Raw genomic sequence first — 23,467 nt, forward strand, 5'->3', positions numbered from 1 at the left:
AGAATGTAGCAATAATCTCAGCAGTACACATTCCAGGAGTGGGCAACTGGGCTGCCGATCTCAGCCGAGAAGGTCTCGCCTCCGGCGAGTGGTCCCTGAAAAAGCCAGTCTTCCACAATCTTTGTTTGATGGGGGATTCCTGACTGACCTGATTGCGTCCAGATTGAACCACAAGGTTCCTCAGGTAGTCTCCAGATTACGTGACCCGCTAGCAATTGGCATCGATGCCCTGGTAATACATTGGTCCCAGTTCTCCCTCCCTTGCTACTCATCCTCAAAAAATGGTCAAAAAGATCAAGACAAAGGGAGTGCCAGTCGTTCTCCGTACTGGCCCAGAAGACCCTGGCACGCAGTAGTAATCAACCTCCTTGCAGACACTCCGTGGAAACTCTCGAACCTTCCAGACCCCCTTTTGTAGGGTCCTCTCTTCCACCAGAAATCTCAGTCACTCATTTTAACGGCATTGGCTATTGAGGCCACATTTCTGAAATATGCTGGCTTCTCTGATCAGAACACGATCAGGGATAGTTAGTAAATTTCTCTCTCTCACATTTACCACTGTACACAAAAAGCCTTTTTCCGCCTTTCTTTCAAAAGAATCTAGCGTCTTGCCTACAGATCAAGACCATCCTGCAAGAAGTCACGAACTCAATTCCCCCATACAGGCTTATGGTAGAACCTTGGGAAGCCAATCTTGTACTCTAAGTTCTTCAAGAGTCACCATTCGAACCTCTGAGAATTTTCTTTTCCCGGAAAGATGATTTCCTGGTCGTAATCACTTCTATCAGACAAGTTTCCAAATTCGTAGCCCTCCCGTCTTTCCACCAGGCATGGTAGTGTTCCATCCAATCCTATGCATTCTTCCTCAGGCGGTTTCTGAATTTTACCTCAATGACGACATTGTTCTTCCTTCTTTTTGTCAGTCCCCTTCTTATCCTCAAGAGCGGTTACTAAACAAGCTGGATCGGGTAAAGGCCCTCTGTCTCTACCTTTCCAGGACAGCACCCATCAGACATGCGGACTCACGGCTCATAATTCCCAAAGGTCCTAGAAAGGGCTTGGCTGCTTCCAAGTTTACCGCTGGGTTCGTTCTGTCATTCTGAAAGCCTACCGACTAAGGGACAGACCACTTAGGGTCACTGCGCGCTCCACTCGTGCAGGAGGGGGGCCTCCTGTTCATCCACCACCAGGCATCAGCCTCACAGATTGAAAGGCTGCTACATGGTCTTCCATTAATACCTTTGCCAAGTTCTGCAGGCTTCACAGCTGCACTTCATCTGATGTGAACCTTGGTAGAAAGGTTATGCAAGCTGCAGTGGACCGAGCTCTAACTTGAGGGTACTGCACCTTTACCCACCCTTGGGACGGCTTATGAACATCACATGGTTTCCTGTGTGCACGTAATGAAGAGAAATTATGATTTTGGGTACCTACTGTAAAATATTTCTGGGAGCCTTCATTGGGGACACAGCCACCCACCCTCGTTTATTGTTGGTTCGGTTATTATTGTTGTATTCTTGCTGCTTCTCCTACAGCTTTCTCACTAACTGATTAGCTTTGCGTCAGCCAGTTAGTGGTATATACAGCTGGGGAGGAGATAACTTTTTGCATAGTGTCAGCCTCAGTGGCAGCAGCATTCAGCCATTGTTTCCTGTGTCCCCCAATGAAGGGCTCCAAGAAGGATTTTAGGGTAGGTACCTAAAATCTTCCTTTCACAATTCTTTGAAGATGGGAGGAGCTAGGGGCAGACAGACATTCTGCTGCAAGTTCTCCTGAAAGCAGTTAGATCTCCATAGAACTTTATAAGCACCAACTGTCATCTCTCTCAGTAACTAGAAAATCGGTGTATGCCAAACAGACTTTTACCAGAGATTAGAATTAAGAATTTCGAAAGTTAATGGTTAGTAAAAAAAAAAAAAAAAGGGCAAATTTCTCTGATACAAAGTCTTCTATTCATGTGTAATAATGATTTATTGGGAAAAAAAATGATGGTTACTCTTTAAGACTTATTGCAAGGTTGTTTACATTTTTTCATTTTAGATGCATTTGGACAAACTTACTTGCACTGCTGAACCTGAGGATATGTTAAGAGAGAGGAAAGGAGGGTCATGATACTGTTGGTAGAAGCGGTTAAGTCATCTAACTCCAGAAGAGCATCCCATAAAGTGCTAAGAATAAAGGGAACCTAAAACATAGAAGTTTACATTACCCATTTTACGTATACATCAGCATGCATGTAACAAGAAACCTAGATATTGCTTGCAGGATTTCAGGGAAATATCAAGTTTTCAGCCATGAACAATGAAGAAGCAAAACCAACAAAACGAACCTGCTTGAACTGTATCTTCACTAGACTGTCCACAACAGGCACTAAAGATGCTGCTGCTACAGCTCTCACATCATCATCAAGGTCTTGAAGACCCTCAATTATTGCTGGTAGTGCTTTAGGTAATAAAGTCTTAATTAAATCCTGTAAAGCAACCACAATGAAATTCAAGGTAATTTAAAGGTAATTGAGAGTGAAAACACTGAGGCACACTGATAGACAGGACTAATTCATGCAACAAAGATCAAAATCTAGTAATAGCTGGACATTACCTGACGAATAGCTAGGGCATACTTTATTCCCAGCAGGCCCCCGTGTCTAACTTCCCACTGTTCTTGAGTCAGTAAGCGCAGAAGGATTTTGACTGTATTGTGAACTCCACTTTCATTCATGTGTTTTAGGACTACTCCCAGCGTCTGAGCACACGCTTCCCGAACTGGTGCAACCACCTAAGCATAAAAAAAAAAAAAAAAAAAAAAGGATGTGGTTTTAAGAAGGCGGAAAGAGCAATGAATGAGCGCATAATGCTTGTTTGGCATTACAAGGCTTTAAATGCAGTAGAAATCTGTGCGCAGCCCGCATATGAAAGTCGTACACAGAAGTGATAAACTGGAGGCTTTTCACAGCGGAAAATCCACACCGAAATAAAGTAGCTTTTGTTGAAGATTTCAGTGTAGAAATAGTGGGTTTGCAGCCACATCCAGGGTGAAAAAGCACAGTATAAATTGACATGTTCTGGACCGAAAATCCAGGCTGTGGGTCAATATTTGAGGAGTGTGGAGGGGATTTCGATGGAAGCTCATCGACAATGCTGGTTCAGAATTATGTTGCAGAAAATCTGTGGGAACAAACCCATGAAGAGCAAAATCGAAGAACAACTTTTAGGTGTGCCGGTACTTCTTAAACTACTATGTAATAAACTACAAGTAAAAAAATAAATTTTCTTTGGGAGTCTCCGCATGAGAAATTTCAGCTATACAATGTATTGGATGCAGTGAATCCACACATGCGGATTCACCTGCGTTCAACATACGGCAGTGCTTTGGATACAGCAGACATGCACTGCCAATTCCTGATCATCTGCACATACCATTATACTGTAATCCCGGATAACACACCTTTGACTCTTGCGCCTGTAGAAGTGGCCAGCCAGTAAATCAACACTCATAATATTGATGAAGCTTTTATTAGTGTACAAAATGCAAAAATAATAAATAAAAAAAAATTATATATATATATATATATATATATATATATATATATATATATATATATATATATATATATATATATATATATATTTAAAATGTAGGATTTGTTCAATTTTGGACAATACAAAACACAGCCCTTTAAACAAGACTTATCTGTAATCAGCTTACTTCATCGGAGACAAAATCCCCAAAGCGGTCTAGAGCGAAGACACACAGAAGACGGATAGCAACATCTTCAAGCCATTCTTGATGTTGTTGTTCCATCTATAAGAAACACAGGAACAAAAAAAAAAAAAAAATGAAATCCTATCAGCTTCATTTACTTCTGAGAAATAAATTAAATATCAGCCTTAGCACTTTACCTCTTCACATGTACTGTGGGCAATCTTGCCACCACTTTTGCCATGGGCTTTAAGTATTTCCCTGAGACCAGTGCCGGCACCATGACGGATCTGAAGATACAATTTAGAAGTGTAGAATTAAGGGGGGGAAAAAAAAAAAAAAATACAACATTGCTCAAAATCCCTGACAACTGATTTTTCACATTTCTAAAAAGAACTACAACTCACCTCCCAAGATGGATTAAACAGCTCATTACAAAGCTCATCACAGAAGCTCTCCAGAGGCCACTCACTTGACTAAGAAAGATCAAAAAAGTCTTAATGTTACACTTGTCACCATTTCTCAAATACATGCAGATATCAGCTGCAAAGATCACTCTTTTAGAGAAATGGGGGGAGAATAAAAACATCTAATCTAGTAATAACATCTGCAGGAAACGCAGTTACAGAAGCCACATTAAATCAACCATACATTAAAAATGCAAGAAACATCTCAATATGCTTTGCTCTGCAAAAGTCAAAGATGCCATGAAATTTTCTAGAAAATTATACGAAGGTCCAATTCATGCACACTATAAAAAAAAAAATAAAAAAAAACACACACATCAAGCCAGTTTTACTGGAGAACATTACAATATAAATTATTTTATTTTTCTAAACAAAAAAGGAAACTTACCTTAAATCAAAAGGAAAAAAAAAGTGTTTATTTTATTATAAAATGATTTTTCAATCCCAAGTTTGTTTTTTTAATTAACCATTCCAGTGTATTTTAAAAGTGTAGCCTTGATGCAACAGCCCCTTAAACGGTTAAACTGTCTTTACATAGACCTGCGCACAATTTATGTACACAACAGAATCTCGCGATTCCATTTTAGCAAAAAGATGAAGATAGAGAAACACAAACCTCGTCAAATAAAGAAGAAGAGTTGTCGGGTATATTATCAATCAACACCTTGGTCTCTGTAGCAGGTTGGGGAATAACAACATTGGTCACTTTCCTTCTCTTTTCTTCCGGCTCCCCATCTGTACTGTCACTGCTAAGTGAAAATTAGAAAAAAACATTTACGGTAAATGAAATGGTTAAACCCATTTACCTATAAGAAAAAAAAAAAAGTCTTTGTATTATTTTAAAAGGATGGTAGACCATTTAATTGATCAGATAAAAGCCAAAGTGGGAAGACACACAAAAAAAAGTCACCTCTTTTCATTGGTGTCCGCCATGTCCCGAGATCTCTGCTTAGCAATCAGCTTTGCCATTCGCTTTGCTTTATTTTTCTGCCTGTTACTCATACCTGGAAGAAACTCTGCGTCGATAAATTCTGCTGCTTGAAGGGTCTGTAGAATAAAAACACATCAAACATTTTGAGAGGCTCTATAATCACGTGCATATGTAGAAATTATTTCCTATGAGCCACAAAACTTTTACCTACATGTTTATTTACAACCGCGTTGGTGGGTAAATAATCTAAATCTTCATCATTAAATAGCTCTTCAGTATTCATGCCTATGGCAGCGCCCATGTCAAGTCCCAGCTTTCGTTGTAACAGTTTCCTTTGGCGCGCTATCCTTTCTTTTGGGTCCACATCTCCTGGAGGAGAAAATGAATATTGCATTAATCTACCAGAATAGCAAAAAAAAACCTACCAACAGAATACAAAACCTGCAGCAGTAAACATTGGGTCAATATCTTAAATTAGGATTTTTGTTAAGGCTAATCAGAGAAGACAAGGGGGAAGAAAAAAAAAAAAAAGAGTTTAAACTGCCCCGTAATCCATTGTCCTCCTTCCAGAACCCTGCCACCTCTTGGGCTTTCTTCGGCTTTCCACGCCGAGGATATGCACTGCCGACAGTGCCGAAACAGTCGCCTCTGCCCAGAGGAGGATCTTTGATACCTCCGCCATTGCCAAGAGACCGATTCTCTCCCTGGTGATTGACATGCCACAGCCGAGGCATTGGACGTCTGGATTCTGACTGGCAGACCTCTGAGAAACCTCTCAGTGACAGAGGAATGGCCCCTATCTCAAGGGTGTCGATCGGCAGAGAGGACTCTTGCTCCCATCTGACGGATGGCGAGAAACCACGCCCCAGCAGGGATGGCTGGTGACCGTCGTCACCACCTGCCATGGGCGAGAAGGGAGGACCGAACCTGGGGAATGAGAGGGGATGACAGCCACCAGTTGAGAGAATTAGAAATCGGACGGAAAGCCGAATCGGACGATCCAGAAACAGCACAGACCTGTCCCACTGGGAAAGGATGGCCTGCTGAAGTGGTCTTAAGTGGAACAGCGCATGCGAACCATGCGACACAGGACCTTCATTGCTGAACGGAAGGAAGGCAGCTGAGGGCCTTGCAGAGAACGAACTCCGTCCTGGAGAATTGCCCGCTTCTCCTCGAGAAGAAAAAACCCTGACTGACGGGTGTCGAACAGCATGCATAAGAAGACGAGGCGCTGACTCTGAACAAGACAAGACTGTTCTGTTGGCCAGCCACCAGAAACAGGACGGAGTCGAGGACGATGGTGAGACTCTCCTGGGCCTGAGAGAGTGGCAGAGCCTTGATGAGGATGACTTCGAGGTATGGAATGAGCACTAGGCCCCTGATCCTCAAAATGGCCATAAATGTAGCCATGAGCTTTATGAAGACACTGGGAGCGGTCGCAAGACTGAGCGGCAGGGCGACAAACTGGAAATGACTCTTCTGCGCCACGAAACGCAGGAAACTCAGGTGTGCTGGGAAAAAATCAGAAGATGGAGCTAGGCATTTTGGAGATCCATGGAGCACAGGAATTCCTGTGGATCCATGGAAGCCAGAACTGAACAGAGGAACTTCATCCTGAAATGCCGTAGGCGGAACCTTCTGCTCACTAACTTCAGAGCCAGGAAGGGTCAAACTGCGCCGCTCTTCTTCGGCACTACAAGCAGGTTTGAATATAAACCTGTGAAGCGTTCCTGCTGTGGGAAGGAAACAACCTCCGAACAAAGAAGGAAGGTAATGGACGCAAAGAAACCTGGGATCAGAGGAGGATTTTTTAGAGGGCGGGATTTGAAGAAGCGATTCTGGGGCCACAAAGCGAACCCTATCTAGTATCCAGTGGATACCACCTCCCTCATCTAAGCGTCCTCCACCGAGGCCAGCCAAACATCCCTGAAAAAAAAAAAAAAAAAAAACACAGGAGACGCCCGCCCAAACTGGGAGGAACGCTGGGCCCTTAGCACGAGTTATGCCGAGGAAGATCTGCCAGGTCTGGGCCTGGTGGACCTACCATGGGAGTTGCAGGAAAGACGGGAAGGGGTAGGCTTGAAGGAAGCCTTTTCTCTAGCCAGACGAGACCGCTGTGTGCTAGCTAGAGGAATCTTCCGACGCCGCGAAATAGCAAAAGGACAAAAGGGAGCTTAACTGCCATTTCAGGGGTGGCCGGCGAGGCTTGGAGGGAACTCGTGCCTCCCGTGGCACCCTTAATAATTTGTTCCAGCATGTAGCCAAAGAGACAGGCCCCCTGGAAGGGGAGGCTGGTAAGGAACTTCTTTGAAGACAAGTCCGCCTGCCAAGTGTAGAGCCGAATGTTCCGCCGGATGGCCACCATATTGCTGGACGCCTGAGCTGCACAAGCCGTGCATCTAGGGAGGCAGATACCAAATATTTCCCTGCATAGGAAATCTGGTCCGTCAGGTCGGCTAGCTCCCCTGGAGGAGCTCCAGCCGGGGTGCCCTTACAAGGCTGTTTGGTCCATCTAGCTATGGTCCTTGAGACCCAGGTAGAGGCAATGGCCGAGGCACAAAGCAAAAGCAGCCGCTTCAAAGGCTGATTTATCCAGCGATTCTATAATTGTATCCTTGGAATCCATGAGGGATGCTGCATTGAAAAGTGGAAAGACCATGTTGTAGACAGTCTGGGGACTGACGAGTCCACTGCCGAGGAATCAGTCCAGTTAGCGATGAGCTCAAGGGAGAACGGATATAGGATGACGAGATGCTTCCCTGTCTGAAAGCATCTGGTATGGTTCACCTTTCCCCTGGCAAGTACCACCACAAATTCAGTGTGTGAGGCAAAGGCCTTGGAAGTTGGTTTTGACAGTAAACAAAACCGCCAATTCTGCGGGTTCCGTAGAGGTATCCATGATGCCTAAGGTCTGGTTGATCGCAACAATAAGGCTTTGTACCCTATCACTCATGCTAGAGGCCTGTGGTGAAACCAAGTCTGAAACTTCCTCTGCAAACATGACCGAAGATGCCCGTCTGACTCGGGAGAGGAGGATTTCGCTCCTGTCTGGATCTCTTGTGGCCTGTGTTGAAAATGCCGGACGGAGAATCCTGTGACCCACTGGCAACTGCGGGGGGCTGGGAGGGACAATATGTCAAGCACGGACACCAGGATCTGTGACATCCTGGTGAAGTCCGCCACAGACTGAGGCAGAAGGAAAGCCCACCCAGAGATAGGGGTCTCGGTCCCACCCGGGGTAGGGACTCCTGGACGATGGGTACAGTGGAGTTGCTGCAGCTGATAAGAGGAAGCAGGAGAACGAGAACGTTCTCCTTTAGGATTAGGCCTGGTGAGCAGACCTACTAAATGATGCCTGAAGGTTAGGGGAACAGGTGAGATGCAGAGGTGAGTAATAGGCTACAAAGCAGAGCTACTCACAGCCGAAGTATAGTCCTGTAGTCTGCTCCCGGGCTGTAGCTGCGACCGACATCAGGGCACAGGTGCAGGGCACCAGTAGGGAGACGGCGACATAAGAGGATGCAGGGGACCCAGCCGGTGAAAGCGTGTGCTGGAGAGAAGGACCCCTTGTCTTGGAGGGGGGGGGGGGGGCATGTTAGGACTGGGTCCTGAGGAGCAAGATGGCGGTGATCCCAGGGCGACTGAGAAGGCTGGGAGTAAAGGGCAGAGCTAGCGCCCTGTGCAGGAAGAGGCAGAGGGAGTGAAGGGCGGGAAGGGGGGGCGGTGTCAACGCTGTAACTAGGCCCAAGAGAAGCCGGGAACCTAGATTTTCATCAAGTGACCGCCGAAGAATGGTGGGGGGGGGGGGGGGGGGGGGCAGCGCGCAGGCCTCACACCGCCGCGGTGGAATGCCCAGTGCCCCCACTTCCATCGTCATGACAGGAAAGGCTACTCTAAAAACCCCTATAACTGAGGTAGATATGGGTCTAATGAAAGACCCGCTGTCCATCTCCTACTGACACTAAGCTAAACTGAATATCCTACTTCCTGTCGGTAGGGTGTATACTGCAGAGGAGGAGCTAACTTATTTTCATAGTGTCAGCCTCCTAGTGGCAGCAGCATACACCCATGGTTCCTGTGTCCCCCAATGAGGCGATAGAGAAAGACTGATGTGTGAAAGGAGCCTTAGAATGTTGCTGCCTGCTTACGACTGGTCATCATACAAGGAGAAGTACACAGCCCCAATGAAAACTGTCTGATAAAAAAAAAAAAAAAAATTGGTGGTGAAGAGTTTTAATATAAGAGTTTACTAATTAGGTGCAAAATAATTTGAAAACTAATATCTTGGCAACATTACATGGAAAAAAAATACATACACTACTCAAAAAAAATAAAGGGAACACTAAAATACCACATCCTAAATATCACAGGATGAAATACTTCAGTTGCAAATCTTTATTCATTACATAGTAGACGGTGTTGAGAACAATAAAACAAAAATGAGCAATGTCAATTAAAAATTAATATCCCATGGAGGCCTGGATTTGAAATGAAACTCAAAATCAAAGTGGAAAATTAAATCCCAGGCTGGTCCAACTTCAGTGGAAATGCCTCAAGATAAGGAAAATACCGTATATACTCGAGTATAAGCCGAGAATTTCAGCCCATTTTTTTAGGCTGAAATTGCCCCCCTCGGCTTATACTTGAGTCATACCCAGGGGTCGGCAGGGGAGGTGGAGTGGCAGCTGTCTAAGGCTAGGTTCACATTCCGTTGTGTGTGCGCAATCAGTGCAATCTGCTTAGTGGATACGCTAACGGATTGCACTAACGCAATGTCCAAAAAGGGATTGCGTTCGGCAATCCTGCTAGCGCAGATGCCCGATCTGCGCTAGCGAGGAACGGACCCTGAACGCTGCAAGCAGCGTTCGAGGTCCATCCGAAACTAACGGCACATCGCAGACTCATGCAAAAAATGGCATACGTTTGCGATGCCTTAGCACATTGCAGTCAATGGGTGCGCTAACGGATCCGTTACATAGCGTTAATTGCGACAATTGCACCATGTAACAGAGTCCGTTAGCGGACACCCACTAACGCAATGTGAACCTAGCCTAAGCATACTCACCTGCTCCTGGCGCGGTCCCTGCTTCCCCGGCACTGACAGCTTCTTCCTGTAGTGAGCGGTCACAGGGTACTGCTCATTACAGTAATGAATATGGACCTGACTCCACTCCCATAGGGCTGGAGCCGCATATTCATTACTGTAATGAGCGGTACCATGTGACTGCTCACTACAGGAAGAAGCTGCCAGCACTGGGGAAGCAGGGACCGCGCCAGGAGCAGGTGAGTATAAGCAGTGCGCTATATTCACCTGCTCCCCGTTCCACTGTCGCCAGCCGCCGCTGCATCCTCTGCACTGACGCTCAGGTCAGAGGGCGCGGTGAAGCGATTAGTGCGCGCCGCTCTCTGCCTGAGCAGTCAGTGCAGTGGACAGGGAACATAGCGGCGGAACGCGGAGCAGGTGAATATAGAAAGTGCAGGGGGCCTGAGAGGCAAGTATGATTTTTTTTTTTTTAATCGCAGCCACAGTATATGGAGCAAATGACTGTATAGATTATCTTATGGGGCCATAATCAGCATTTATGGAGCATTACATGTGGCAAATGACTGTATGGAGCATCTTATGGGGCCATAATCAGCATTTATGGAGCATTACATGGGGCAAATGACTGTATGGAGCATCTTATGGGGCCATAATCAGCATTTGTGCAACATTATATGGGTTATATTTTGATGGAGCATCTTATTGGGCCCATCATGAACTGTATGGAGCATTATATGGGGCTCCTGATTCAATATGGATATTCAAAAACACTTAACCTACTGATGTCTCAATTAATTTTACTTTTATTGGTATCTATTTTATTTTTTGACATTTACGGGTAGCTGCTGCATTTTCCACCCTAGGCTTATACTCGAGTCATTAAGTTTTCACAGTTTTTTGTGGCAAAATTAGGGCGGGGGAATTTGGCTTATACGGTATGGTGTGTGTGTGTGTGTGTGTGTGTGTGTGTGTGTGTGTGTGTGTGTGTGTGTGTGTGTGTGTGTGTGTGTGTGTGTGTGTGTGTGTGGCCTCCACGTGCCTGTATGACCTCCCTACAACGCCTGGGCATGCTCCTGATGAGGCGGCGGATGGTCTCCTGAGGGATCTCCTCCCAGACCTGGACTAAAGCATCCGCCAATTCCTGGACAGTTTGTGGTGCAATCCAATGATAAAGGAAGGCAGCCGACAGCACATCAATAGTAGGATGCACGCTCCAGTCCAACGACCCAATTGGAAATAAACAGTCTTCAAAGTAAAAGGAACAGCATCCAGTCCAGGTGATAGAAGAATCCAATATCTTTATTCTGCCATAATGCATTATGGCAGAATAAAGATATTGGATTCTTTTATCACCTGGACTGGATGCTGTTCCTTCTACTTTGAAGTCTGTGGTGCAATGTGACGGTGGATGGAGTGAGACATGATGTCCCAGATGTGTTCAATCGGATTCAGGTCTGGGAAACGGGCGGGCCAGTCCATAGCTTCAATGCCTTCATCTTGCAGGAACTGCTGACACTCCAGCCATATGAGATCTGGCATTGTCCTGCATTAGGAGGAACCGAAGGCCAACCGCACCAGCATATGGTCTCACAAGGGGTCTGAGGATCTCATCTCGGTACCTAATGGCAGTCAGGCTGCCTCTGGTGAGCACATGGAGGGCTGTGCGGCCCTCCAAAGAAATGCCACCCCACACACCATTACTGACCCACTGCCAAAATTGTCATGCTGAAGGATGTTGCAAGCAGAAGATCGCTCTACACGGCGTCTCCAAACTTTGTCGCGTCTGTCATATGTGCTCAGTGTGAACCTACTTTCATTTGTGAAGGGCACAGGGCACCAGTGGCGAATTTACCAATCCTGGTGTTCTGTGGCAAATGCCAAGCATCCTGCACAGTGTTGGACTGCAAGCACAACCCCCATCTGTGGATATTGGGCACTCAAACCATCCTCATGGAGTTGGTTTCTAACCATTTGTGCAGACACATTCACATTTGTGGCCTGCAGGAGGTCAATTTGCAGGGCTCTGGCAGTGCTCCTCCTGTTACTCCTTGCACAAAGGCTGAGGTAGCAGACCTGCTGCTGGGTTCTTGCCCTCCTACGGCCCCCTCCACATCTCCTGGTAGCGCCTCCAGCCTCTGGACACTACGCTGACAGACACAGCAAACGTTCTTGCCACAGCTCGCATTGATGTGCCATCCTGGATGAGCTGCACTACCTGAGCCACTTGTGTGAGTTGTGAAGTCAGTCTCATGCTACCATGAGTGTGGAAGCCTGACCAAAACAGCCAGAAAGCATTTGTACTGAGATGTGGTCTGTGGTCCCCACCTGCAGAACCACTCCTTTGAGGGTGTCTTGATAATTGCCAATAATTTCCATCTGTTGTTTATTCCATTTGCACAACAGAATATGAAATTGATTGTTAATCAGTGTTGCTTCCTAAGTGGACAGTTTGATATCACAGAAGTTTGATTTACTTGGAGTTATATTCTGTTTAAGTGTTCCTTGTGTTTGAGCAGTGTATATATTACGCTCTGCAGCCTTCTATCATGTGTCCAGCTCAACATGAAAAATATGATGCACAGTCCCCTTTAGTAAGACAACTTCTGGATGCCAACTGGGAAAGGTAACAAATGGCTTGAAAGCTTAGAAGGCCTTTCATAGTACTGGGTACTTAGACTGCCATCACTGGCTATGGTAAAGACAATGGATTAAATTACATCTGACAATATACTCCCAACCCCGAGTCTTCAGGTTATAGCACTTCTAAATGGCAGCAATTTATTGATCCTTGTAAGATCCCCATTCCCTCTAAGCTCATGACCTCTAGATAAGTTAAGTTTATTTAAATCAAAATCATGTCCGCTCTCTGAAACTCAACCTCTCCAAAACTGAACTACTTCTGCTCCCGACGTTTACTAACCTCCCGAAATCTGACATTTCCCTCTCCTTGGGTGGCACTATATTAACGTCCCGGCAGCAGGCGCGATGTCTGGGTGTTATGTTTGACACCAATCTCTCCTTCACCTCCCATATACAATCTCTTGCCCGCTCTTGCCGCTTACACCTAAAGAACATCTCTAGAATCCGCCCTTTTCTCACCATGGAAACATCAAAAACCCTCACGGTCGCCCTGATCCACTCCCGCCTGGACTACTGCAATGCTCTATTAATTGGCGTCCCCCCTCACTCGACTTTCCCCTCTCCAGTCCATCTTTAATGCGGCAGCCAGGTTTGTCCATCTAGCTAATCGTTACTGGGACGCGTCCGCTCTTCGGCAGTCGTTACATTGGCTGCCCATTCATTACAGGATACAATTCAAAGTACTTGTTCTCACCCACAAAGCTCTCCACAGTGCGGCACCCCCTTACATCTCCTCCCTCATTTCTGTCTATCGGCCTAATCGACCACTGCGCTCTGCAAATGACTTTCGACTAACCTCTGCACTAATCCGTACCTCCCGACTCCAAGACTTCTCCCGCGCTTCGCCAATCCTCTGGAATGCTCTACCCCAAGATATTAGGACCATCCACAATTTGCATAGTTTTAGGCGCTCGCTCAAAACACATTTGTTCAGAGCGGCCTATCACGTTCACTAATCAAAGTCATTTTATGTTTGTGTGTGTGTAGCCCATTCAGTATCTCCATCTATCCCCCACCCCCTGAAGATGGCTGAACCATCATTGTAAATGCATCATTGTAAATACACACCTGTACTTTGTATCTCCCCCACCTCATTGTAGATTGTAAGCTCTCACGAGCAGGGTAGTCTTATTTTGCTTTAATTATTGTATTGTTAATGTTGTTTGTTATGACTGTTGTGTTTGAAACTGTAAAGCGCTGCGGAATATGTTGGCGCGATATAAAGATTATTATTACCATTATTATTAGTGATGAGCGAATATACTCGTTACTCGAGCACGCTCGGGGGTCCTCTGAGTATTTTTTAGTGCTCTGAGATTTAGTTTTTCTTGCCGCAGCTGAATGACTTACATCTGTTAGCCAACATAAGTACATGTGGGGATTCCCTAGCAACCAGGCAACCCCCACAATACTCGGAGGTCACCCGAGCGTGCTCAAGAAGTCTCGAGTAACGAGTATATTCGCTCATTCCATATCAAGTGATTCAAATATGAATATTTTTTTTACCTGACGCCTTTAGATTTTTTTTATTTTTTGTTTTTATGAAGTACAACTTTAGTTAATTACAAATTAAAAGTTTAGAATTTTCTTCATCAGTTACCGTATTTTTCAGACTATAAGACGCACCCAGGTTTTAGAGGTGGAAAATAGGGAAAAAAATTTGAAGCAAAAAAGGTGGTAAAATATTTAATAACAAACATACTATTATATATAATAACACCACATATAATAGTATGTTATTATGTTGGAAGCTGCGGGTAGAAGATGGAGCTACGGGACCAGTGTGGTGTCTGTAAAGTACTGTATGAAGATGCTGAAGGGTGAGTATAAGAATGGGGGCACAGGGCTTATATTAAATGCACCACTCCAGCACTGAAAAATATCACTGGAGTGGAGGGATGGCAGAGTGCTTTATTGTGTGTTGTAGTGACTAACCTTTTAATTGTGGCAGCCAGCCTCACTGTGGTGAGGTAAAATGCTGGAGCATCCCATGACACCACAGAGCGCTCCCTCTTGTTGCCTCTCCACAGCACAGGAGTAAGCCAGCAGATTGTAGTGTGGTGTCTGCAAGACCTGTGATGACATCAGAAGAGGGAGGGCTCTGTACTGCCATGTGATGCTCCAGCCCGCCCTCTTGATGACATCACACAGGTCCTTGTGCTGGAGCACTCAGCATCCCGTACAGCCAGGCAGCCAGGTATGCAGCGATCTTGTCCCCTCTGGCCCCTGCTGCTGCCTCCTCCACCAGACACACAGATCTCCTCAGCTGCTGCAGGAATTCAGCACTGGGGAAACCATGTGTGTCCCTGTGAAGGAGTATTCATTTGCTGCTAGGGACTCATTGCTCAGCTGACAGGTGGGCGGGGAAGCAGCTAATGAATATTCACTGCACTTTAATGATCAGGACCATGTGGTTTCCCCAGGGCTGATTCCTAAAGCCAGGCAGGGACATTTTTCTGCCTCCTAGTGCAATCCCACTCGCTGCTGCCCCCTCCCCACATTACATCCCTACCGTAAGACGCACCCACACTTTCCTCTCAAATTTGGAGGAAAAAAGTGCGCCTTATGGTCAGAAAAATACGGTAATTTTTTACAGATCTTTAAAGTTTTGAAAAAGTGCGGATTTTGGCCTGGTATGGCTTTACATTTATCATATCTTGGGCTAGAATTAAGATAAAAAGGTAGCAGAGGCATCATTGTTCTCAGAACGGTCCCAGCTTTCATTTGATATGTCACAAGACTGTTTGATATTTTGTTTTGGAGAAATCAAATTCAAAATTTTGATGCGCAATTGTGAAAAAAAAAACGTATGATTTAAAATTGTGAAAACATGCATGTGTGTTACTTGTGTTCTTTTTTATATTTGTACAGGGATTCAACTTGGGACTTGTCAATTTATTTTTTTTAAGCCTTGAATCATCTGATTTTATGTTTGCGAGTTTCTTCCCTTTTTCTTTTCAAATTAAAACTTATTGAATTCAACATTTATAAGAAACAAAAAAAAAAAAAATACCGAAGTGCCAGAATAAACACACCTTAATCATCATAACACAACTTGCTCAGCATTTTCAACCTCAATTCATTGAACAAGCCAAAAGAAAAAAAGATGATCATATCCTCAAGTGCGATTTTCCAAATACAGTCTCATCCTAATTATATGTTAAAAACGAGATTAAAAGAACCAATATTTTTACCACCTATTTATACATGTAACTATTTTTTTTCTATTATATCACTAAACATGTCATTGATGAAGTGTTTAAGAATAGTACAGTAGTTAAAACCTCATTTTATAAAATATGAACTAATCAACTAATAGTAGGTTTGTACACTGGCCTTTTATCATCAATGTGTCCCGTCTAGTGGGTGAAATGTCATCTTGTCCATCAACGCTTACTAGCAGTGGCCATTTCCTTTTGTGTCAGTATGTGCGGCTGTCATGGTGCTCGGCTCCACCTGAGTCAATATCTGATTTTTGTTAACTTTAACAATGTCTGGCTTTCTTGGATACACCAAGGACGACGCTGGCCAAAAGCTGCAGAAAACTCACTTCTACTTCCTTCATTTTCACAATCTTTGGAGAGTCCAGTAGTCGCCACCAGCGCCAATCATTCACAGGTCACATCACCAGTTATGCCATCCATTGCAGATTTTGTGCCGCCTTCTACCACATCATGGACGTCACTCTCTTTGCTGAATGAAAAAACCCTTGTTTTTATTCCTGTGTCACTACATGGGATGACAGTCCGGTATTGCAGAGTCCCCTTCCTGCTTCCTGTAACCGAGGTTTTCACAAACTCTCCTCCTCTTCGTAGTCCTGGTTTGTACAATACATGGACTGGATGTTAAGAATATTTTTCTCCCTCCATTTGGGGAGTTGCATGGGTGGTAAGATTTGGTGTGAATACGGTCTGTGGAGGCGCGAGCTGCCGGCCGGTCATCTGCTCTGCACTCACCGTCTACCCCTGCTCATTCTCAGCCCTAACAAAGCTTTCTCCTCTATCCTCTCCTGCTTCTAAGCTGTAACATAAAACACAGTAATATCGAAAAATCATGGATTTGGTAAATACAGACCCCTCACTGTTACACCACAGGCTGAACAGATCTGAATGCGAGATTTTGGAATTGACACCAATTTATTTTTTAAAATATGATCCCAGCTTGTATTTTGGTACAGATGTCGATAGGAGCATAGCAGGCAAATGTGCAGTTTTTGAAAAATTTTAAATTAAACGTTTTTTTTTCGGAAATGCGTTTTAAAGTTTGCGCTTGCGTTCGCATAGGTAAATTATCAAAGATACTCTTGTGACATATGTGCTGAAAGCCTGTACAGTTCTGAGTAGAATGGTGTTTATTTTGTTTCTCTATCTTTTTTCTAGCTTGAGTTATAGGGAGAAATGTAAAGGCAGGCAACACCGAAATTCGCACATTTTCCAAACTTTGAAAATCAAAAAATGTTTAAAAAGAAAAATCTAGAATTTTTTTTTCTTCACATTTTGCATTCTCTGACACTTACCAAATAAAATCTCAAAAGAATTAAAAATATAGTGGTAAAAATCATTGGTTCACTTGACATGGAATGACATTATTATTATTATTCATCCCTTTATAAAAGTGCGGTAATACATTTTTTAAGACGTATAATATAGCCCAATGATATACCACAATTGCATGAGAGCCCCTGAAAAGGGATCCCCACAAAAAAAAAAAAAAAAAAAAAACACACACACCACACACACACACACAGGGATGCAGTGGCACTGCAACATTGCAATAATATAACAGACGATCAAAAGATTGCATCCATTCCAAAATTGTATGAATAAAAACCATCAGCTCAGGGCGCAGAAAAGCCCTCACCCAACCCCAGATCCCAACAAATGATTTTCCCCTACAAATATCGGATTTTTCACTACCAAATTAAAAACAAACCTATACATGTTTGGTATCTGCATACTCACACTGACATGGGGGAATCATACTACCAGGTTAGTTTTAGCACTTTGTGAACATGGTAAATAATACCCCCCCCCCCCCCCCCCATAAAAAAAAAAAAAAAAAAGGGGGGGGGGGGGGGAATTGCACTTTTGCCATTTTACCGCATTTGGAATTTTTTTCCCCCTAATTTTCCAGTACGCTACATGATAAAAATCAATGGTGTCATTCAAAGTACAGCACGTTCAAATAAACTACCGTATATACTCGATTATAAGCCGACCCGAGTATAAGCCGACCCCCCTAATTTTGCCACAAAAACCTGGGAAATCTTTATGACTCAAGTATAAGCCTAGGGTGAAAAATGCAGCAGCTACTGGTAAATGTCAAAAGTAAAAATAGATACCAAAAAGTAAAATGAATTGACACATCAGTAGGTTAAGTGTTTTTGAATATCCATATTGAATCAGGAGCCCCATATAATGCTCCATAAAGTTTGATGGGCCCCATTAGATGCTCCATATTAAAATATGCCCCATATAATGCTGCATAAAGGGTAATAAGGGCCCCATAAGATGCTCCATAGAGATATTTGCCCCATATAGTGTTGCACAAGCGTTATAGCCCCATAAGATGATCCGTACAGTCACTTGCCCCATATAATGCTGCACAAGTGTTATGGCCCCATACAGATGCTCCGCAGAGCCACTTGCCCCATTTGCTTTTACTGCCATAAGAAAAAAAAAAAAAAAAAAAAAAACACATACTCACCTCTCCGTCGCTCAGGACCCCGGCACTTTTACCTGCTCCTCGTGCGGCTCCATCTTCGGCACTGACGTCCAGCAGAGGGCGCGCACTAACTAAGTCACCGCGCTTTCTGACCTGAGCGTCACAGCCAGAGGACGATGAAGACAGAGCCGCACTGGAACGAGGAGGGGTAAATATCTCGCAGCGATGCGCTCCCCCTCCCCGTATACTTACCTGCTCCTGGCACTGTGTCCCTTGCTTCTTCCCCAGCGCTGCATCTTCTTCCTGTATTGAGCGGGCAGCGTTACCGCTCATACATTAATGAATATGCGTCTCCAACTCTATGGGAGGTGGAGCCGCATATTCATTTCTGTAATGAGCGGTACCATGTGACCGCTCAGTACTGGAAGACGCTGCAGCACTGGAAGAAGCAGGGATGTCCAGGGACCGCGCCCGGAGCAGGTAAGTATAATTACACCCCCCCCCCCCTCACCTGCCGACCCCCAGGTATGACTCGAGTATAAGCCGAGAGGGGGACTTTCAGCCCCAAAAAATGGGCTGAAAATGTCAGCTTATATTCGAGTATATACGGTAACCCTCACATGGCTATATAAATGGAAATTAAGAAAGAAAAAAAAAAAGTTATAGCTCTGGGAAGAAAGGCAGCAAAGAACGAAAGCGAAATTGGAAAAATCACAAGGTAGTGAAGGGGTTAATGTTGCCAGCTAAGCATCAGATTTCCATTTCCCCAGCCACAGGCCTGTGAGAGCAAAATGTTAAAGCCCAATCCCCAGTATGGCAGACTGGAGAATATATAAAGTGCTTTATAGGCAGTCTTATGCAGAAGGAAAACCTTGGTGCCATTCTAAGGAATGCAAAGAAGCAGATGACACACAAGGAGAACGGATAGGGATCAATGTCAAAACATTAGCAGCTTTTCCAAGTTGTGTCAAAAGACTAGAGATCAATGTAAGAGACAGCTGCTCACTGCATCTCCCAGAAGGATTGGGATATTACATGTTTATATACTTCTCACCACGACAAGCAAGCACCTCATGACTAGCTGTCATCTTACTGCATTAATGCCTCCTGCCAGATCCTGCCCAAACCCAGAATTAATCCTGGGCTTATAGATTTTTTTTTTTTTTTTTTTTTAGGATTTTCTCTTAATTCAATACGAAACGTACCTGTCTTGTCATCTTGCACTTCAAACTCAACCCCTGCAGAGCCGAGGAGGGAAGCTCCATGTTTTAATAACTTCGATATATCAAATCTTTCAAAGCTCAGCCTGTCTGATGCAGACGACTCTTCATTCGAACACTCTGACCCGGCCTCTAGGAACAAAAGAAAAAAAAAAAAAATTGATGAAATAAAAAAAAAAAAAAAAGCACCCGTAATTCTATTAATGCAGACTTTAAAATGGGACTATGATTTAGAAATATATATGTAATATATTTATCCCAGGGGCTGCTAATCAGTGGGGTCTGGGTCACAGAGTGGATAACGGACCCTTACACTTATTATTCTGCCCACACAATGCTGCGCACAGCTCAGGCGGGAGCTGCACACTTCGAAGTGGTATTCCGTGTGATTAGTGGGGGTCCTGACCCCCACAGTAGAGCAGAACACGAAAGTGGGTTGCTTTATTTTTGGCAATTTCTTTCACCCTTTAAATTATTCATATTTATGAGGGGCAAGAGATCAAAACAAATCTGTTTGATCTGTGATCTTTTTGCAAGAAAGCTGTAGGAGGATTGTCTTACAGAAAAGCAATTAAAATATGATAACTCCATGGCAACTAAGAGCATCCGAGAGACTTGAACACTCTTAACTGTACCTAGTTAGACTAGTGAAAAGAAAAAAAAAAATTTAATGAATCTAGTTTTCAAACAACCATTTACAAAAGGTGACCATACACCAGATATCAGTAAAACACTCTTCTTCCCTATACATAGGCATGTATTTCTAACAGCGGGGGTGTAATAAAATGCTACACCTCCAGCAGTACCTTATATTTTGTGAGCAAGGATCAGGCATGTTGATATTCAACATGCCCTATCCTTCTTTCTCCTGACATCTGAGATATCACATCAGATAGTCGGCTGGTTGAGTAGAAATTAATCGCTTCTGGACGGCGTTATCAAACCAAGTTTACCTTTTTTTATTCTAGTGGTTGGGCTCCAGTCTGGCACATTTTTCACAATGGCTTCGACGGCTTGACCAGCAGCTATACGTGTATCCCAGTTTGGACTGCGCAGATAGATCAGGACCTGAAAAATGAAGGAAAGTGGATATTAGATAGGAAAATTACTGGATAACAATAAAAAAACCCAAACAAATAAAAGAAAAATATTACATATATTTATGGGAAAGAGTGTCACCTTATTCAATAGGTTGTTGAGCTCATGTGGATGCAGTTTGACCACTTCTCCGAGCTGCTGGGCTGCTGCTTTTCTCGTTACTGGGGTCGTCCCGGTGTCCAGTAATATAAAAAGACGGTCTAATCTGAAAAGGGAAATGCAAGGTGCGTCATTGTCACTGAATCGTAGTGAAAGCTACTGTCAAGATGGATAGATTGCTTCAGAAGGGGCAGGGGTGTCCATACAGCAGACCGTGTGATATCCCCCATTCCTCCTTAGACTCATGTGCGTGTAGCTACAGTCAGTTTTAGCCATAATACTTGTTAAATATCAAAATAGACCCAACTACATGAAAGAAGGGTTTTTTGTTTTTTTAACTGAAGGGCTTCCTCATTTTCTCTAATATATAAGCTAAGGTTTAATTACAGGCAAGAGACTGAGAAGATCTCTCTGCGTATAAGTCAGGTGTAGTCATCTCTCGGCCAACCTCCTGGATTATGGGAATTTCATTTTTTCCCCTTTCTATCTATTGCATCTGTTTCGGTTTTATGGCAATTAGGATGATTTTTTTCCGTTGCATGTACACAATAGAAGAGCTGTAATGTGTAGATATCAGGAATGAGAGAACAGACTGCAGCCGACTGCCAGGTGTCCGATTATGGGCGACGTCAGCACTCATTCCATGGAAAAATGTACTTTAAGAAACAATAAAAAGGGAGCTCATGATGAGCATAAGGATTGCTTCATGCAGCACAGTACACACTGCCACATGAGGTTCCAAGCCATAAAACAAGACGCTACAAGATGTAAGAGGTAAAAAAAATACATACAAAATAAGCAGCATTTAATAAAGGAGTTGTCGCGTCTTAATTGGTAAAGTTGTAGAGTACTTGTCAAAACTAGCAACTTTGCAATTTACCTCGGCAGTCAATTTAATAACGTTTACAGCACATTGCCATGGTTACCTGCCACCTCAGGAGGTGGCCAGTTTCCTGGGGAAGAGGCACACACTGAACCCCAGGATGCGGTCAGCTTCAGCGCTCTTGTGCCTGTTAGCAGCACCGTAGCGCAGTTCTGGCCGGTGACTGAGCTATGCCGCCCAACCAAGCTGTCAATCAGGAGCGCACCGCCGCCCCATCACGCACCAAGCCACAAGGAAGAAGAGTGCTGCACGCCTGATGTTTGAAATAACCCACTTAAAAAGGGAAAATGTCAGCAGGTTTTTACTGCTCCATCTTAAGGCTGTACAAAATATAAGAATAGGAGTGGATCTGCAGTAACCAAATGGAGATTGTGGCAGGTTCAGCCATGGTTCATTGATTTAAAGGACTATAAAAAGGCAGAAGATCATTTAGAGAACTACAGCAAGTAAAACAATGATCAAAAAAAAAAAAAATTATATATATATATATATATATATATATATATATATATATATATATATATATATATATATATATATATATATATATATATATATATATATATTTTTTTTTTTTTTGATCATTGTTTTACTATATATATCTATATCTATCTCCAGTTCTAGAATCAGGTACTCTGTCCCTACTGTATCCCACTAAGATGGGGCAAATGAAAAAAAAAAAAAAAAAAGAGTGAGCTCAGGGAGTCTGAGCAGGCCTTCAGCCTATACAGACCCACTGAGCGCAATTATTGGATACAAAGTCAGCGACATCACAGCAGCTCTGCTGGCAATGATACAGAAGCCGTGATGGAAGTCAAAGCACTGGAGCCAGGGATAGCGACCAAGACTGTTCACGTGTTTTTTGCTGCCTTTTTTAGGCAAACCAAAAAGATTTTTTATTTTCTATAGTAGCAACAAAAGCTGTAAGATTTCATAAATTATTATAGCGCCATTTGTTCCATGGCGCTTTACATGTAAGGAGGGGTATACATAATACATAATAAAAACAAGTACAGTAATCTTGAACAATACAAGTCACAACTGGTACAGGAGGAGAAAGGACCCTGCCCACGAGGGCTCACAATCTACAAGGGATCGTTAAAATAGATAAAATGTGGATTAAATCCGCGCTGCTGCGACAAATAATCGATCCAGATATAATTGTAAGGTGTTCGGGTGGTTTATTCAACACGTTTCGAAGCTCATGGCTTCTTCTTCAGGAAGTTTCCACACGATCTATTTTAACGGTTCTGAGAGGTCGCAGCGCCGACCTGTGGATCTGCAGCAGCTGACAAACTACACGCCTGTACTGTGTACCACCAGGTGAGCAGTTCTCTCAATTGATTAGTAGCAATCCTGGGGATAAGACCCTATTTGCGCTTTTTTTGTCTACTATTTTTCTATACTAATCTACAAGGGATGGGTGAGAATACAGTAGGTGAGGATAGAGCTGGTCGTGCAGTGGTTTGGTCGATCGGTGGTTACTGCAGGTTGTAGGCTTGTCGGAAGAGGTGGGTCTTCAGGTTCTTTTTGAAGGTTTCGATGGTAGGTGAGAGTCTGATTTGTTGGGGTAGAGAATTCCAGAGTAGAGGTGATGCGCGGGAGAGATCTTGTATGCGATTGTGGGAAGAGGAGATAAGAGGGGAGTAGAGAAGGAGATCTTGTGAGGATCGGAGGTTGCGTGCAGGAAAGTACCGGGAGACGAGGTCACAGATGTATGGA

The 23,467-nt window shown here is 43.9% G+C and overlaps 1 protein-coding gene across 2 annotated transcripts in view; it reads right to left on the bottom strand.

The window, feature by feature from the left end:
- Positions 1–23,467, bottom strand: part of BTAF1 (B-TFIID TATA-box binding protein associated factor 1) — an 80,906-nt gene that overhangs the window by 40,986 nt on the left and 16,453 nt on the right. The window contains exons 2-13 of one of the 2 annotated variants that reach the window (XM_069753802.1): positions 20,845–20,968; positions 20,619–20,733; positions 19,651–19,797; positions 5,309–5,466; positions 5,077–5,213; positions 4,783–4,915; positions 4,107–4,175; positions 3,900–3,989; positions 3,706–3,801; positions 2,599–2,775; positions 2,330–2,470; positions 2,061–2,185 (exon numbers count right to left, since the gene is read on the bottom strand). In XM_069753802.1, coding sequence (XP_069609903.1) covers positions 2,061–2,185; positions 2,330–2,470; positions 2,599–2,775; positions 3,706–3,801; positions 3,900–3,989; positions 4,107–4,175; positions 4,783–4,915; positions 5,077–5,213; positions 5,309–5,466; positions 19,651–19,797; positions 20,619–20,733; positions 20,845–20,968 — 1,512 coding nt within the window. The remainder of the gene's footprint in view (positions 1–2,060; positions 2,186–2,329; positions 2,471–2,598; positions 2,776–3,705; positions 3,802–3,899; positions 3,990–4,106; positions 4,176–4,782; positions 4,916–5,076; positions 5,214–5,308; positions 5,467–19,650; positions 19,798–20,618; positions 20,734–20,844; positions 20,969–23,467) is intronic. The other variant, XM_069753803.1, reaches the window with a different exon arrangement.

Source organism: Ranitomeya imitator, chromosome 2 (assembly GCF_032444005.1).
Source record: "Ranitomeya imitator isolate aRanImi1 chromosome 2, aRanImi1.pri, whole genome shotgun sequence".
In the NCBI taxonomy this organism is placed as follows: Eukaryota; Metazoa; Chordata; class Amphibia; order Anura; family Dendrobatidae; genus Ranitomeya; species Ranitomeya imitator.